We start from the raw sequence: 19435 nt of genomic DNA on the forward strand, positions 1-19435 counted from the left end.
CATCTGCCACTTCTCTCCCTTCCTATCTTCTTTACTTTTTCTTCTACATTCATCTCTGACTTTATTAACATTTTCTTTTCGGTTTTCTTCCATTTATTTTTATGCATCTCTACCTTCCTTTACTTATAGCGTTCCATAACCCTCATCCTATTATTCTCCAGTTCTTTTGCTAACTCACCCCTCTCTCCCCCCTTCCAGCATCTTCTCTTTCTCTCTCTTCTCACTGGTATCTCCTCTTGCCCTCTCCATCCAGCATAACCTCTTCCCTCATTCCTCCAAAATCTCAACTCTCTCTCTCTCTCCACTTCCATTCGAGATCTCTCCCTATCACCTTATTCTTCACTCATATGCAACATCCCTCTGTGTTCTTCTCTACCTCTTTCTGTGTCCGCATCTCCTCTATAAGAAAATGACTGTAGTACTTGTATTTCAAATACAGTGGAACGCCAATTATCCAGACTATCCTTGGAAGAGGGTAGTCCGGATAATCAACATTCTGGATGATTGGACATTTATTTATTTTTCTTTGGTTTTAATAATTGTTAATTAAAAATACCTTCAGAACCACCCCCCACAACAAAAAAGGCAGCATTCCCCCTCCCTCACTGAACAGGCACCACCAACCCTCTCCCGGACCCAGAGGAAAGACCCCAGGCCTACCCTGTTTCCCTGGTGGTCGAGCAGCAGCGCTGGGACAGGAGCGATCCTACTTGCTCTTGCCCATGCTCTGTCAGTGACGAAAATAACTGCCGAGACTTCCAGGGGCAGTCTTGCAAGGCTATGAGTAGCCTCATGAGACTGCCACTGGAAGTCTCGGCAACTATTTTTGTTGCCTTTTCTTGTCATGGGTGGAGGGTGGGGGTGCGCTGAAGGTATTTTTTATTAACAAATTATTAGAAGCAAAGAAAAAAAATTCATGTCCAATCATTGGTGGGGGAAAATCTCCCAGTTTGGGGGAAAGGGGGCACTGGGCTAATGAACCCCAAAGCAATCCGGAAAACTGGAGTTCAGATAATTGGCGTTTCACTGTAATTAAAATACTGCATGAGAACAAAACATTGAATTACCAGAGAATCTAATATTACAGCACTATATAATTACTATAGGATCAAAAACAAACAGAGAAGATATAAACAGCCCATGAAAAGCCAACAGATTTTCCAAAAAAGAGGGAGAAAAAAGGCACAATGGAGAACAGCAAAATGATCGATTCTGTAAAAGCTCTTTATTGATAAACAGTTTTCATGAAGGACTCAACATAAGCTTTGTTTCGGCTTACAAGCCTTCATCAGGAGCTCCTATAAAACAAGCCTGGTTCAATACAAACTTTATTTCGACTAACCAGGGTTGTTTTATAGGAGCTCTTTATGTATTTTCTTACACACCTCTATGAGATTACTCTGATTTGGACTCCTGATGAAGGCTTATAAGCCAAAACACAGCTTGTGTTGAGTCCTTCATGAGAACTTTGCTGTTCTTCATTATGCCTTTTTTTCTCTCATTACTATAGGATCACACATGATATTTCTGCTATATTTCTTCTCTTCCTCCCCCAACACACACCCATGGCTCACCTTGTTGCTGTAGTTTATAATCCGTGGAGTAAGCTTTTCCTATGATATTCCACACAGGTCTCAAGCAGCCAAAAAGCCCTTCAAGAAATCCTCCGTTCCCACTTCCAGACCTGTTAAAATGGATTTTTATGTCCTCCATGCCAGTATTGCTGCACCCATCCCCTGAATAATGGTTCCCCTGAGGAACAGTAGTCTCGGCATCATCTTGCTCCCTCAGCTGAAGCACACTGTTTTCAAACTGGTTCCTCGAGTCCTCACTGATGCTGGTCAGCACAGCTGTGGTGCCTTGGCTGTTCAAGTTATCACTCAGGTCTGTCTGAGGTATGAACTTCTCTTGCACATCTTCCAGGATCTTGGAAGAAGGGAGGATTGCAGTGGGTACATACACATCATGGTGCACCATAAACTTTTTGTCCTCATTCAGGGTCTTAGAGATCAGGTTGGGAGAAGACGACCAACTCAGGGGCTCCTGAGGGTTAGCCATAGTACCATGAGTGTGCATTGGTGAGTCAGCTTGATTCAGTTTTAAAAGACCTCTTTGTACACAAGCTCATGCCAACAACTGGCGTCATCTGCACCTAGAAAGACCAACAGAAAATAAACACCTTGAAATAACATTATTATAAGTGAATATGTTTATTACAGATGTGAGAACTTAAGTTGGCAAATATATCTGCTGCTCGTATACTTATGGGAGTATCACATTACCCCTATACTGAAGAAATTGCATTGGCTTCTAGTGCAATTTCATATTTATTATAATATTCTGAAATTGGTTCAGCATGGTATTTATGGTAAAGTCCCCATTTATTTTAGTGAAATTTTACAGATTAACAAGCAGGAGCATGCATTGAGATCTGAGAAACATATGCTGTTGAATGTTAGAATAAGGGGTCATGCACATTATGCGAATACAGCAAAATCTTCTTTCTCTATTGCTAGACCAGTTTTATGAAATGGCATTCCTGGAAACTTGTGTTTCTGTGAGTATGTGCTTAGTTTCAGGAAATTATTAACGACATATCTTTATGTCCAGGCATTTCATTGAAGTAAGGGTTGGTTGAAGCTAGGAAGATTTGTGTATTAGATCAATCTTAAAGACACTCTGTTAATTTTATTGATGTAACTCAGTGGTTCCCAAACCTGTCCTGGGGGACCCCCAGCCAGTCAGGTTTTCAAGATATCCCTAATGAATAGGCATGAGAGAGATTTGCATATAATGGAAGTGACATGTATGCAAATCTCTCTCATGCATATTCATTAGGGATATCTTGAAAACCTGACTGGCTGGGGGTCCCCCAGGACAGGTTTGGGAACCACTGATGTAACTGATGGTTTTTGAATTTTATATATGTCTGTTGGTGATTGTAGATGTTTTTATTATAAGCCGCCTAGTTTTTAGGCAGATAATAAATGTTTTAAATAAAATAAATATCGTGCCACAGCTGCAAAGCTCATATTTGTCAGGGGACCTAATGTATCTTATAGCTTATAGCAAAATCCAACAAGTCAACAAAATCTTATTACTATTTATCATTGCTACAGCATTGCTAGAAGTACATACATATAATGTGCACACATACAGGTAAAAAAGAATCCATCATCAACATAGCTTACAATAATCAAAACAGACTAACAGAATAAGAGATTAAAGAATTTCATTTATTATGGGGGAAGATTTAAACTATGATTTGGTATAATACTTGTACATAGAACTTTTAAGAACTTTATGTTGAATGTTTTAAATGTACCTGAAGCAAGTCTTCCCCCGATACAAAGAATTTATTATATAAAACAAGTGCAGAAAGAAAAAGCTATAGCAGATGAAAATGCTCAATTAGATGTTTCTGCTATTCTGCAGTCCTTTGATATTGAAATTCAGGGAAGAGCTACTTTATTGGTCTCGTTGGTATTTCTTCAAGATAAAGAGATGTTGCTGAAATTATATTTTAATTTAAAGCAGATTTCCTATTTGGGGGAAAGGGTATATATATTTCCTGATGTTTCAAGGTGGACGCAATCCAGGAGGAAAGAATTTCTGTTATATAGATCAAAGGTGATTGCTTTGGGGGCAAGTTTTCAGTTGCGATTTCCTTGTAAATGTTTTATTTCCTATCAGGGAAGTAAATATTTTTTTTTGAACCTGCCCAATTAGGTTTTTTCCTTGAAGGTAAAGGTATCTCCACTCAGTCCGAATGATACAGGTTAATAATGCGGTAATTTTATTTTGGATAGGTTAAGATCTGACTGCTCTATTTCTTATTGTGTTTAGTTTCCTTTGTATATTTCCCCTTTCATCTTGTCTCTTCTCCCTAAGTTGTGGACTGTATTAGATGATTAGTATGTATTATGACTAAGAGAATATTATATTTCTGTATTTCTTTAAACATCTTTGTATATAGGATTCATTAAAATGATAAATAAACAATAAAAAAAAGAGGTTTACAATACTAATACAATAAAATGAGGTAATCCTCTCTGTCCCAGCGGGCTCACAATCTAAATTATAGTAAATATGGAACTAAGAGAGAAGAGACAGAAAAGTATTGTAAATACAAAGAGGCGTGCAAAAAGGTCGAATCGAAGGGAACTACAAAATCCAATATTAAAGCATAAAATCAAAGAAAATAAAACAGAAGAGAAGGAAAAGAGTAAAAATTAAATATATCCAGGAAAAATAAAAATGGGAAATTAAAATAAAATAATCCCAGTCGATCGCAGACAGTTTCTAAGATCAGCATTTACAGCCCAGTTCGATGAAAGAAGCTCATCAGTCAATGTACTCATCTCTTGGCTTAGGTATTAAACCACGGTTGCTTTCAACTGATCAGTGGCATTTTTTGCCAAAATTGCACAGTTTTTTTATTTTGTAAAAATAGATGGTAGATTTCATATTGAAGAGGCTCAGGCAGAACTCCAGCTAATTTGCTGCTTTTTTCAAATTGTTGTTCATACATCTCTAATGTGTATAATGAGATTCTGTTTGAAGAGCTGTATGTCAGAAATCAAGAACTTGAAGAAGAGGACAAAGTATTCATTTCCTAAATATACTGCTCTTCTGAGCAGGGACTGTCTATTTTAGTGTATCTCAAACTGTGTGCCTCCTGATATTCCAAGCGTGCGCAGCACACTAAGGAGGAAGAGAGGCGCCTGCCAGTTGCCTTACCTACGCGGTACAGTGCCAGCGCTGCCCGATTCGTTGAAAGCCTGCATGTTTCCCCCTTCTCTCTAGCGTCCTCCAGCTTCCCCCTGGCCTCCTTTAAAGCTAATTACAGCAGCCTGCAGAGGATCGCTGGTAGGTAAAATGATTTTATTTTCAACATAGTGACTGAAATGTGTCAGTTTTGAGAATTTATATCTGCTGTGTATTTTGTGTGTATATGAAAAATGAATGAAAAAAATTGCATTACAATTAGTAAAAGGGATGTGATCTGGGGCAGAGCTTGGGTGGGCCTAGGGAGGTCTGTGGTTGGGGTACTCAGTTGCTATTTGTTAGACTTAGGGGGTACTTAGCTTGAAATAGTTTAGAAACACTGCTGTAGGCAATCAGCTGGCGCCAGTGCCTCTCCTTTTCTCCGGCCCTCTTCCCTGCTGGCACCCCCTACTGGCATCTCAGGACCTATCTGGAGGGCCTCTGCACATGCGTGGACGTCGATGTGATGATGTCATGCATATGTGTGATGTCATCACGGCAACGTCTATGCACTTCTGGGTGCTTCAAACCATGACCACTACCTTTAGTGTGCCCCAGCTCGAAAAAGTTTGAGAGACATTGGTCTATTTAATGTCAAAATGTGCAGCGCTCCATAGGCCATTCATAGAAGTGTTAAATAGTAGTAAAAGTAATAGTAAATTATATAATATACAGTATATTGTGCCAGCATGTGCACATGAGCCGAGAACTAATTGAAGCCCATATTTTCTTCAGATTACAGAGCAATCTATGTACCTTAGAAAGGTTCCCTGAAATGAGTCACATTACTGAAACTGCTTCTAATCCACTTTCTTCTTAAAATAGCCACTAAGCTCTCCCCAGGGATTTTCTTAGAGAAAGAGATCTACAGGCTACTTATATTTCCATTACCACCACCCTTACATAAACCATATTCTCCCGTCAAAAAAATTAAACAGATAATTCCATTCAGTACCATATCAGAAAGCATAAAAGAATCAAAAACAATAAAAAAAGAAACAAATAAGCAACCAATGTAAAATAAAAATATATACATTTGCTGATAACCATTAAACATTAGTTGGAGTTCTGTCTGAGTCACTTCCATATAAAATCTACCATCTATTTTCTGAAAGTAAAAAATAGTGCCATTTTGGCAAAATCTGCCACTGATCAGCTGAAAGCTAGCATTTTAAGTGCACATATGCGTGCTTACACATAAATGCTTGTTTGGCACCTAACCATTCTACAAATGCTGCTTAATTTACATAAGACATATTTATAAAGGGGGGGGGGAAGCAGAGGCAGAACAGGGGTGGAACATAGGTAGGTTTCCTACTCATGTAATTTGCATAATATAGAAAAATTGGTTCTTTTCTTACCTCAATAATCTTCTTGTAAATGTGTCTACTATTACTACAAATACTACTATTAATTATTATTTCTGTAGTGCTGTAGAGTCACATAGAAGGCAGTCCTTGCTCGAAAAAGCTTACAATCTAAACAGACAAGACAGACATACAGGATGTCATAGATACAGTTAAGGGGAACGGTTAATTTGCTGGCTAGGTTGGTGTGCGGTTGGCGATTGGTGTCTAGTAGTTCTGAATGCTACAGTTATCTCCCTGAACCCACAAGTTGTTGCAGAAGGATGTCACACATCTTTCAACTCCGTCTCTTTCCCAGTGGGCTGTCTCCTAGATAGAAGGCATAACAAGGGACATGAGGAATCTCCAACAATACACTTCTGTTCTGCTCTGTAGGAACTATAATAAGCAAACCCCCCTCTTTTACAAAGGCACGCTAAGTGTTTTAGTGTGCACTAACTGATTTAGCGTGTGCTAATCGATTTAGCTTGCACTAAACGCTAACGCATCCATAGGATATAATGGACGTGTTAGTTGTTAGCGCGCGCTAAAACACTTAGCACACGCTAAATCAGTTAGTGCGTGCTAAATCAGCTACCGCACCTTAGTAAAAGGACCTAAAAGTTAATAAAACCCAAGACATAAACTGTGTGCAACCAGCACTAACATTTATGAAGCTTGTAGCCACTTACAGTATATGCCCTGCTACCAGGCATAAAAGGCCCTTTTTTTTAATGCATATCTTAGGTAACTGGGAGAAAAATTCTGTGAACCATGGCCTATGGGCCTATTCTGGCACCACCAGAACAATCAACTCTGGATGATTCACAATCCGACAGATGACCTCACCTTACATGGGCCAAGGGGCAATCATGTACAAGAGCCCTCTCTCTGGACAAGGTTGAACTAGCGCATCCAACCCAGTGCTTCCAGGCTCGAATCTTCGGCTGTAAAAGCAATCTACTTTTTTTGTTTACAGCTTTTTCCATGTAGCTTTCTCAGATGATCTCCGGCACCTAGAAGTCCAAAAAATATCTGTGCCCAGACTCTCCAGTAAGCCAACAATCTGCCCCCTATTTGGGTGGGGTGCACAGCCCCAGACCTGGCATCATTCAGCTGTTTTGGAGGCTGTTAGATGCCTGCAAGCCTCTAATTCTCGAACAACGCCAAATCTCTGTCTGGACCCTTGAGTAGGCCTCTGAGAGGTATACCTGCCTGAGTACAGTAGAAATTTTTGAAAAGCTCGAAAATTTCCATGTCTGAATCCCCTAGCGGCTCGAGGTCTGCTGTTTGGTAGAGCCATAAGATCATCCAAGCCCTTGCCAAAAGCATTTGACCTTTGAAGAGAAGTCTGCTGAAAGTGGCCTTAGAATCTGAATCTTCATCCCATTGCCTGATCCACAGCATTCTGCAGGTAGAGATGGAATAAGCAGAAACTTTGTTCATGGCTCTAATAATGTCATAAAGAGAATCCGCTATATAATTCACTCCCATAAGAGCCATTTGGGAGCAGTCCTTATGATGGAAGCCAATTTAGCTGCGTGTGGCAAGCACATGTCACAAATGAGGCTGCCGCAGCAACTTTAATCCCTAGAGTCAAGGTTTTAAATTGTCTTATGGACCACATCTACTTTGTGATCCTGAGTGTCGTTAACATTACTCCTCCTTTGCTGAGCAAAGAAGTCTGCTTGGTGACTTGTGGTACCAGCAAATCTACCTTAGGCTGAACAAACATCGGCTAGAAATCAGGAGCCATAGGGTAGAGTTTAGACATAGTCTTAGTTACCTGCAGGGAGCCCTCTGGAGCCACTCATCACTACTGTGAAGTTGATGCTTGCAGGGATTCCAATGTTAATTCCCACAGTGAATCCATAATAATGCCCAGAAGCAATGCTGTCTTGAACAGTCAACGCACTGTAAGGTCCTCCCCTTAGTCAAGGGCCGCTATCGCCTCTTAACCTCTGGTCTCAGACTGAAAACCAAAATCTTCCAGGAGAGAAGCATCTCCCTGGGATAATAAAGTTATGGATGCAGAACTCCAATCATCCCAGTCCTTCTCTGACTGGATCACCTGGTCCTGGATTGGGTCTGATTTCAGCAGTAGGGTACTCTGAATGCTACCACACTAATGTGCCTCCAGAGACAAAGGAGAATGCCAACAATTTAAATATGCACTGCACATCAGACTTAAAATCTGGAGTAAAGCCCTGCCTTAACTGCCCACAGGACCCATCGCAGGGACTCAATTTTTCTCCTCCTGGGCTCCACGACGATTGTGCATCTGTGCTTCGCCAATTCACTGTCTGCGGGCTCTGGCAGGGATTTCTTCTCTGGAAATCGAGCCCTCTGTGGATCACCAGCCCTAGAGGACTCAGAGGTGACTGAGCACATGGCTCCTGCATCCCCTCATGCAGAACATGGATGTTCCTCAGCCAACCATCCTGTGCAAACCTGGCATAATACAGGGTTAGAAAGGCTTGAGGAGTCCATCCCTATCAATTTTAAATAAAATCAAAGGGTTTTAAGGCAGATAGAGGCTTTTAAAATAAAATTGAGAAATCCAAGATGGCCACCATGGCAGTGATTTTGGCGTTAATAATGGCCCAGGGAAGCCAAATTAAAAGTAAAAAAAATCCAACTGTATCAAACCCCAGAAACTCCCAAAACTGCAAAATTCAGGACCCCCCACCCTACACACACACACAATTTTCCCCATAGGCTACAATAGCCTTACTCACTGTGCCATGTGGTGCCTGCCTGCTTCAGCTCAGAACTGCAGCTGGGATGCTAGAGAAGCTTTCTGCTTCAAATATGCTCCACAAACTGTGGTCTTTGGGCTCAGTCAGACTGAACCTATTGAACCTAATCCTCATACCACGACGGGAGGAGGAAAATGCTGCCGGCTCACAATAAAGCCCAAACAGCCAGACATAGGGCCAAACAGCCTACGCTCAAGCTCCTAATAAAGCAGAGATGTGAGTAAGCTATAGGGGAACAGACCCCATGCTCCACAAAATATAGGCTGAGATGTGGAGGTTCGTCACCAAGTAGGAGGGCTTAAGATTTGATCACAGCTGATATTTAAATGGACCCGGGAGACGCCGCCGCCATCAAAAGAAAAAAATGTTATAGCAGGAGTCGGATGACAACGGCAGCCCCGGTGAGTCCTTTTTGCTTAGTTTAATAATAAAATTCTTTCGGGATGTAAAATATCTAATTATACACTTTTAATAAATTTTCTGGGGGGGGAAACTAAGTGTCAACTTTTTGACTTAGTTTTTTCTCCTTTTACTCTCGCAGGGAGACCCTTGAAACAGCACTCAAGCAGTGCGAAACATGTCGGGTCTGGCTCCCAAGGCGGCTGAGATAAGTTAATATTTATACTTTTTAGTAAATTCAGTATTAGCACATATATTCTGATTAAGAAATGTTCACAGAATTAAAGTTTGCAAAAAAACATTATTAATGGACTGTCGATGATGAGGCACCACACAGCCTTCCCGGTGTAATACTAAATTCAATTGCAGCGGTGGAGTGGTGGGGCTGAGGCGTCCTAAACTACATACCAAAGTGATTTCAAGCTTTCTTTGTTCCAGGTGTAAAAAAAGTAGTGGTGTTTGATTCTATTACACTGGACTTAAGCCTTTTTGAAAAATAAAGCCAGTGTTTATCACCACAAAATATTAAAGCAGGCTGGCTAGATGATATCCTTGAGGGTTGATCCTGCTAGCTATAGACTTCACTGTGGCAAGTCTGCTTCTTCTCTCAGGCAGAGGACCCAAGTTGGATCCTCTGGGCACCAAGCCTCAAAATTTGGATCCAAAAACAAAATGTGAAAATAATAAAAAAATGTCAGTGCAGATCAGAAAAACACCTTCTCAACTTGCTTGCAGCAGGGAAAACTGAGGAGACATGAGACAGACCACCGGGAAGGAGGCGGAGTTGAAAGATGTGCGACATCTCCCTGAACCTACAAGTTGTTGCAGAAGGATAACTAGCATTCAGGACTACTAAACACATTGTACTAGAATGTAAGTTATGCATAGCATGTCAGCACTAAGGCTAGAATAATTAAGAGCACTTAAATGGTAGGTACACTGACAGTTGGATATACTTGTTTTCTATAATGGAACCTAGGCACCTATATTCCACTTCTATCATGCACCTTCCAGCACCTAACTGGAAATGTGTAGTTACAGAATTGCCTCTTTAGGGCACAGTGCTAGGGTAAAAAGTACCCACAGATTCTGTCCCAATTCAGACAGGCCACAATGTGCCCTCTATGTTTACTAAGTCATAAATAGAATGTAAAGGTTTAAAAAAAAAAAAAAATCTAGAATGTCAAAAAACAAGTTCTAGTGGTTTTATACAACTCAGAGCTTCTCCAGGTTCTCACATTACTCATTTTATATGATTATAAAAATTAATTTTCTTATCAAAACTTCTTTATAGATTCTTTTATGAACTTCCTGCTAGTCTTTTGGGGTCTACGCTGAATGTGGAGGGGAATTTTCAAAAGGACATCCAAATCAAAATAGTGACAGCAAGGTCATATCAAAAATGGACATCTGTCTCAGAGATATTTCCAACAACAACACACTCCTAATTTGCCAAACAAATCCTAAACTAGAAAAAACAAGGAAGACAACCAAGTCACATCAAGGTCTGTGAGGGGGAAGCTCAAAGTGCCTAACTTGGCTCACAACTTGCAAACCAAATATAGTGTAATATGTCAAAGAACATGTCACATTATATGATGTTATAGGGCGCTCTCAGTGTGAACCCTCAGTGATAGGAGCTCAGCTCCGACACTTCACTTCTGGGCCAAGGCCATAAGCCTCCACCCGCACACCATCATCGAGCGCCCTGTGTGTGCAGAAATCAAACCAATCAACAATCAAAGTGAGTAAATGAAACTCAACACAAACAACCTGAGCGACCCCCACACAAACCCTGCCAGCCAAACCCCCTCAAAAAACTCACACAAAATCACAAACAAAGTCAAAAACCATACCAAAAAGTGAAAAACATGTCCAAAAGAAACAATACTTATCCAAAACTGTCACACAAACGGAAAAACCGCGCCAGGAGGAGAGGTTCAACCGCGCTGGTTTCGGGAGGAGCCCTTCTTCAGGAACCTGGCCTCCAACAGAACACAAGCAGAGAGGAAGGCTGGAGGTCTGCTTGTGTTCTGTTGGAGGCCAGGTTCCTGAAGAAGGGCTCCTCCCGAAACCAGCGCGGTTGAACCTCTCCTCCTGGCGCGGTTTTTCCGTTTGTGTGACAGTTTTGGATAAGTATTGTTTCTTTTGGACATGTTTTTCACTTTTTGGTATGGTTTTTGACTTTGTTTGTGATTTTGTGTGAGTTTTTTGAGGGGGTTTGGCTGGCAGGGTTTGTGTGGGGGTCGCTCAGGTTGTTTGTGTTGAGTTTCATTTACTCACTTTGATTGTTGATTGGTTTGATTTCTGCACACACAGGGCGCTCGATGATGGTGTGCGGGTGGAGGCTTATGGCCTTGGCCCAGAAGTGAAGTGTCGGAGCTGAGCTCCTATCACTGAGGGTTCACACTGAGAGCGCCCTATAACATCATATAATGTGACATGTTCTTTGACATATTACACTATATTTGGTTTGCAAGTTGTGAGCCAAGTTAGGCACTTTGAGCTTCCCCCTCACAGACTTTGATGTGACTTGGTTGCCTTCCTTGTTTTTTCAGAGATATTTCCAACAGGAAACGTGTCAACATTTTTGTTTGAAAATAAGTGAGATGGATATCCATGTGCTGGAGATAACCAGCATGAAGAGCCATTTTACAAACTGAAATGTTCAACATATAAGTGGCAAAAAAGCAGAGACAAGGAAATCCGTCAGCATTCTTAGAATGGCCACACAGACATTTCTGCAGTGTTAGTTACTAGATGTCTGAGAAAACCCAGACATGTCCTCTTTTTAGAGGACTATCTGAGTGCCCGGACAAATTTTCCAAAACCCGGTAGTTTGTCTGGGTTTTGGAAAGCCCTAACCACCTGGCCGCTTATGGAGGGTCTCTGAGCATGCGTGGATGATATCACATCCACATTCGTGCATGCTCAGAGGCCCTCCAGACGTGGTCTGGAGGTCAAAAATCAAAGACGCAGCTTTGTGGGGGGCAAGGCTAGAGGCAGAATGGGGGTGTGTGGCTAGAAGCAGAATGGGGTGGGGCTAGGGGCGGAGCATGGCAGGACCATATGGCTGGGTTTTTCCTGACAAAAATCTGGTAGCCCTATGCTGAGAAGAATCTAAAATGTAAATCAAAAAGGTTCCTCTGTTTTCCTGAGGTGGAAATATTAATTTATATAAAACACCATGAGGTAGAGTAAAGAGGAAAAAAGGCAAAATAAAATAACATGGAAAATACATAACAGAAAAGAAATGAGACCAGATCATCTAGAGGGCAGAGAAAGTGTAACAAAATAAGGAAAAGATACAAAATACAGATAAGAAAACACATGAAAGAAACTGAAGTGAGATAAGGAGAAAGGAACAAGAACAAAAGGAGCAGGAATTACAAAGGCTTGGAAATATATTATTAAAACATTGTGTAATGGAATGAATTGACAGACCAGGAATATCAGGCTCTTGGTAAGGGAATTTTTTAAGTACCTTTCTTATTTATAATCTTAATGTAGACTTTCTGTAAACCGCTTAGAACCTAACGGATGTAGCGGTATATAAGAAATAAATTACATTACATTTGACACCCTCCAAACAAGTCAGTCATTTTTTATTTCAGTTTCACTTTGCCCTACAAGTAAATACTGTAACTGCAATGAAAGCTGTATCATGAATCTTTATAACATCCATTGAGCTGAAGAATTGAGGCCTCCTATTATCAAGCTGCGTTAGGGTTTTTTTTTAATCATCGGCCACTGCGGCCACTCTGATGCTCATATGAATTCTATGAGCGTCAGAGCTTTTACTGCAGTAGCCAGCGATAAATATCCCTAACACGGCTTAATAAAAGGGGGCCTGAGTGTTATAAAGCAGATGTAGGAGTGACTGAGGTCTGTTCTTCACAAAACCCCATGCTATTGTAAAATTTAGAGATCCCTTGAGGTATAAAACAGCTGCCTGGTTTGCCAATCCCTAAAGTCATCACTGGCATGGGGTTCATAAGCAGCAAGAGTTACCAGGATTTTCTGGAACTAAAATCCGGACCCATGGCCCCGCCCCCAGGCCTGCCTGGCCCTGCCCAGTTCTGCCCAGCCACGCCCCCTCAACCTGTTCACTTGTCGGGAAGGCATCTGTGCATATGCGGATACAACACAATGACGCCACACATATGTGCATGATGTCACCGCAGATGCCATCCCGATGTCGCTCCTAGCTGGAAGCTTTTCAAAACCCAAAGTGCCGAGAATTTGAAAAGCCATCCAGATGCCTGGACATTTTCTCTAAAAGGAGGACATGTCCAGGGAAATCCGGAATTCTGGCAACCCTATTCATAAGTACTAGGCAAGTATTAGGCAAATATAAGGATGTGCGAAGGCAAAGAATTCTCAGTTCATCTTTGGATTTTCCAGTTTTCAGGTGTTTTTCCCAATACCTTTCACTATTTATTTGAATACAGAACTTTTAATGCACTTTCAAATTCTTAATATGCACAAGTTAATTATATGCACATTAATTTACATGTTAACACACATCAATTTTGCAGTCACAAAAATTTTGAAAGCACACTGGTGAATTACACATCTCTATTGTTCTTTGTTCTTTTGGGGGGTGGGGAAGAATGTTATGTTAGAATTTACAATGTCCAGTCAAAGGTATAAAAAAAGCATCTTATTTTTTATTTAGTAGCTTGAATATGTCAGCTTTGGGAATATAACAGTGTAGCACCTTTGATATCTTTATAATGTGAATAGTACAAAAAGAAATACACAAGAACATAAGAACATAAGAAGTTGCCTCTGCTGGGTCAGACCAGAGGTCCATCGCGCCCAGCAGTCCGCGGCGGCCCATCAGGTCCATGACCTGTCAAGTGGTCCCTGACTCACCCTATAACCTATCACTTTCTGGTTTAACTTTCTGGTTTAACTTTCCTAGTGTTTCCTAGTGTTGCACTGTATGAAGGCAGGCTTTTTGGAGTTTTGAATTCAGTGCTTGCCTGTACATTTGTTAGTATGTTAATCAGGTTTTCTATTCCACCTTTACCTATTCAGTTCAAGGTCAGATTACATTACAAGAGGTTAGGTCAGTTACCCAGGAAGTTACAATGGACAGATTGACATGGAGACATTCGATAGGGTTCCTAGTACAGGTGGATCAGTATAACTATTAATACAGTTATGTCATAGTTTCAACTATATAGTTACAAGTACAAGTAGGTCATTGTTGGTTCTTTGTTTTGTCCCAGGAGTTGCATTAGACAATTTAGGAATGTGCTTTTACAATTATTGTTTCAATTACTTCAGGGTTGTCTCCTGTCTTGGTACAGAAATGCTTCTAGATGTTTTCTGAACCTGAGGTTTTGTTCACAAGATCACAGTGTGAATGGTAGTTGGTTCCAGCATTTTGCTAATTGATATTGATATTACCCTGGTGTTAAAGCAGTTGCACTGGCTTCCAGTGGCACAATGGGTTTACTTTAAGATGTTATCAGTAGTACATCAGAGTCTCTATGGATCTGTTCCACTGAGTTTTGAAACTCTGTGGGAGGTGTACCAGCCAAGGAGGAATTTGAGGTCTGAGGGTACTATGAGATTGACCTCTATGAAGGAGAAAACTGTTCGGTAAGCTAAATCTGGTTAGAACGGCAATGGTATCCGTGGTGGGAGTAAAACTATAGAATTTCCTTCCTGGCATTCTGAGGACCTGTTCTGAACGTTTACAGCAGGGGTGCCCAACACGTCGATCGCGATCGACAGGTCGCTCGCTCAGGCGACCCCCAGTCGATCGCAGAGCGGGTTCCCTTCTTTCCTTCTCTTTTTTCCCCTCCTGACTGGCCTGCTCCTGAATTCTGCTGCTGCCTCCGCTGCTCAACATAAAAAAAACAAAAACGGCTTGGAGAATTTATGCTCCGGGGGCTAACGTGTGCTTGTACCGGCTTCCCTTCTCTTCCCTCTGAAACCGGAAGTTATGTCCGGGGGGGGGGGAGAGAGAAGGGAGGCCGGCACGCAAATGTTAGAGCCCCATTCGCGGGCTAAAGCGGGAGACAGGTCAGTGAAGCTTGCGATTTGCTCTTCTTGCTGCCAGGTCCTGCCTACTTTCTGTTTCCTCAAAGGCAGGACCCGGCAGCATTTCTCCCAATAGGTCGATCTTGGGCTGATCAGCCTTCCTCTCCCCGATGTCAATTCTGCCGTCGGAGAGGAAGTTCTGGCCAGCGGAACTTCCTCTCCGACGGCAAAATTGACGTCGGGGAGAGGAATACTGGTGGGCCCGAAGCAAGGAGAGCTTGGCCGGCGGCGGGCGGCTTTGGGGGCCTGTTATCCGATGGCAGCGGCAGTGGCAGTGGCTTGGGGGAGGGCAGGGAGGGAGAAAGAGGGCAGGCAGGGAGACAGAAGGAAAGAAGAGAAACAGAAAAAAAGAAAGGGGGCATGAAGAGAGAAAGAAAGAGAGGGCAGGGAGAGAAGAAGAAAACGTTGGGGGGGGGAATGAGGTCAGGAGGAGAGGAAGCATACAGGCTAAAAGAAGGGAAGAAAGATTGGATGCACAGTCAGAAGAAGAAAGTGCAACCAGAGACTCATGAAATCACCAGACAAGGTAGGAAAAATTATTTTATTTTAAATTTAGTGATCAAAATGTGTCTGAATTTATATCTGCTCTCTATATTTTACAATATGGTCCCCTTTTACTAAACTGCAATAGAGGTTTTTAGCGCAGGGAGCTTATGAGTGTCGAGAGCAGCGCTGGGCATTCAGCGCAGCTCCCTGCGCTAAAAACTGCTATCGTGGTTTAGTAAAAAGGGAGGGGGTGGGTATTTGTCTATTTTTGTATGGTTGTTACAGTGCATAGAGTCATCTGCTTTGACCTCTTTGAAAAAACCCCGGAATAGGAATGATAATTAACAATTCTATGCGTACAGTGTGCGTTGTGTTTTTTTAAAATTTTATTGTTGGTAGATCATTTTGACTTGGTCATTTTAAAAGTAGCTCGCAAGCCCAAAAAGTGTGGGCACCCCTGGTTTACAGTTTAGAAACATGTTAAAGACCCAACTGTATGTAGAGGATTTTCTCTAAGATTTTGTTAGTAGATATATTTAATAAGAAATTTGAACTGTGATCATTGCACTATACTTAGTGAAGATTGACAACATATAATTTCACCCAGTTTTTGACGCTATCTTTAGTGGATTAAGCTATTATGTGATTGCACTGTAATTGAAAGTATTTTGCATTTGTACTGTCTTTGAACTATTGTGAATGTTTCATTTGTTAACCACTTAGTCACAGGTGGTCTAGAAATTTTAGAAATAAATAAATATTGGATGGATTGGGGTAATTTGCCTAATAGACTTTATAATGTTTTCATGCTGGGAAGTTTAAGTAAAAAATATTTCTGGTGGAATATCTGTTGGAGGCACCCTGGAGTAGGCACCTCTGTTAGGTAGGCAGGGGCATTCCCTCTCAGGATCTTAAAGGCAGTGATGCCCAATTTAAAAATGATCCTTGTGGTTATTGGCAGCCAATGTAGGGCTGCTGGTGCTCTGATTTCCATAGTCCATATATGAATCTCAGCACTGCATTTTGAGCTAGTTGTAGATGTGATAGTAATGTTTTAGAGCAATGAACTAGTGTTATATTACAGTAGTCTAGTTGAGATAGGATTAGAGATTGCACAATAATTTGGAAAACCTCTATTTCGATGTATTTTCTGATGAATCTTAGCTTTCTCATCACAAGGAAAGATTGTTTTATTATCAATTGAATGTGGTTTTTCATGGATAGGTGGTTATCTATTTCTACTCCTACGATTTGGGATTGTAGTTCTAATGGAAATCTGTGTCATTTACTGTGATCCTTGGAGCTTAGCATGGGTTATTTCAGGGTCCTAGCCAAATAATTTGTTTTTATTCTTATTTAGTTTGAGGCAGTGGGTCGAGGTCCAGTTTTCTATGATGTGGACACATTTTTGACAGCGGTGAGACTATTGACTAATGCGGCCGTTACAGGTAGTATGATCGTTATGTCGTCTGAATAAGTGAAATGTTTTACATGCGAAATCTAGGTCAGCTCCCAAGGATTGCATTAGGAGGTTGAACACTTATTGTGAAAGTGGGGATCCTATGGGGACCTCTCTTGGAGGGTGCCAGCTATCAGAGTTCTCCATCTTTACATACCACATAGTGCTGAGTGGTTAGGAAGCCTTGGAAACAGGAAGGGACCAGGTCGCTGAATCCAAAATCGCTAAAGATCTCAGACATTTGATAGAAGTCTACTAGGTGAAATGCGCTGCTTAGGTCAAATTGGATTACGATTGCGCTGTGACCCTTGCTTAGTAGTTCTTTTCCGTACATTATTAGTGCTGCGATTTTTCATGAATCCCGATTGTGAAGGGTGGAGGATATTGAAGCATTGTAAGTAGCATTTGAGCTGTTCTGTTACATATCCCCCATCATTTTGATGAATAAGGGGATGGAAGCTACTGACCTATAATTGGTCACATAAGAGGAACTGAGTTTTGGGTTCTTGGAAATAGGCGTTAATTCCTCCTCCTGATTTGGGGAAAAGTCCAGTTTTTAGGTGATAGTTGAGCCATTGTGTTGTTTTCCCTATGGAGGTGGCTGCTTTGATCAGATAAGGCGGACAGGTGTCAAGGCTAAAGTATGCTTTGGAGTATTTTAGGAGGAGCTGATTTGTGTCTTTGAATGTAATCTCTTCAAAATCATTCCAAGATCTATCTGCTGGTATTTCCATAGGTAGTTTTATTGCAGCAGGTCTGGCTGGATTGGTGGGGGTAGCTGGTTTCGTGTGGATTGAATCTTTGTTTAAAAATAGTTGGCTAGTTCTAGGGCTGTCAGAATAGAGGGGTTGTTGCTATGGGCTCCTTTTACTAAGCTGCGATAGCGGTTTTAGCATGCGCTGAATTGCTGCGCACGCTAGACCTTAAAGCTAGCATTGAGCTGGCATTAGTTCTAGCCACAAAGCATGGGTTTAGCGTGTACTAAAAACGGTATCGCAGCTTAGTACAAGGAGCCCTGTGTGATCTTGTTCATGTTGGTAAGGTTATCTACTATTGAAAACAGTGTGTTGATTTTAAGATTATCTTCTGCGTTATCTGTTTAGAGTAGTATTCTTTCTTTTTTTGCCTCAATAGTGATTTATATTCTAAGATTTTCTGGCGCCACTTAGTCTTGTTTTCCGGGGATGGGTGTTTATGCCAGTATCGCTCAACTTGTCAGAAAGCTCTTTTTAGGGACATAATCGCTGAGTCAAATCACTTCTCCGATGATCTTTGGATTATTTTGCTGCATTTGAACGGGGCTTGTTTGTTTCTATTTCTATTTCGCTTTCCAAGTTTATTTTATATTTGATATACCGCATTAGTAATAACATCTATGCGGTTTGCATGTTAAAACTGAATGAAGACTTTTAAAATAAAACAGAAAATGGAAATACATTATCTGTAATAAAATAGATAAAGAATTGAAAGTTAGAATTTAAATTTTTGGTCCCTTATTCTGTATTTGAAGAGGGTCTGTCCATGTTCTGCTGGTGACAGAGGTGAGGTATTCGAGTTAGTTTTTGTATAAGAACTTATAGCAGTCCAGCTTGTTCTGTTTTCCTCATAAGATGTATACTGATGTTCTAAGGCAGTGTTTCTCAACACGCGGTATGCGTACCCTTAGGGGTACGCAAGCCGCTTTGGGGGGTATGCCCCACCACGGATATTGCCTGCCTGCCCACCCAAGCCGCCACCAGGGATCCCTCCTTCCTATCTGCCCCCTCTGTCAAAGCCAACCCAACTCCAGCCTCCACTCCTCTCAGCTGGATTTGACCTCTCTCCAGTTCTCAATTCCGCCACTTACTAGCTCCCCGCCGCTGTATTTTAAAAACTTTGACAGTCAGCAGCACAACGAAACCAGCCTTCCGCCGTTTGCCTGCCAGTGTCCCGCAGAATGCTGCAGAAAGAACACTTCCGGGGCACTGGCAGATGGCGGGAGGAAAGCTTCATTCCCGATTCCCAAACCTACCAGTTCCCCACTGCTGTATTTTAAAATCTTCGGTCAGCTTGAGGCGCAACAAAGCCAGCCTCCCGCCATCTGCCTACAGAAAGAATATTTCCAAGGCAGGCAGGCAGATGGTGGGAGGCTGGCTTCGTTGTGCCTCCGACTGCTCAAGATT

General features: G+C 41.6%; 1 protein-coding gene across 3 annotated transcripts in view; it reads right to left on the reverse strand.

Annotated features, from left to right (window-relative positions):
* The window catches only part of MAP3K13 (mitogen-activated protein kinase kinase kinase 13), a 224195-nt gene that overhangs the window by 112003 nt on the left and 92757 nt on the right, over positions 1 to 19435 (reverse strand). For all 3 annotated transcript variants that reach the window (XM_033946741.1, XM_033946742.1, XM_033946740.1), the window contains exon 2: positions 1575 to 2152. In XM_033946741.1, the coding sequence (XP_033802632.1) occupies positions 1575 to 2076 (502 nt within the window). In that variant the 5' untranslated portion in view covers positions 2077 to 2152. The remainder of the gene's footprint in view (positions 1 to 1574; positions 2153 to 19435) is intronic.

This window comes from Geotrypetes seraphini, chromosome 5 (genome assembly GCF_902459505.1).
Source record: "Geotrypetes seraphini chromosome 5, aGeoSer1.1, whole genome shotgun sequence".
NCBI classification, from domain to species: domain Eukaryota; kingdom Metazoa; phylum Chordata; class Amphibia; order Gymnophiona; family Dermophiidae; genus Geotrypetes; species Geotrypetes seraphini.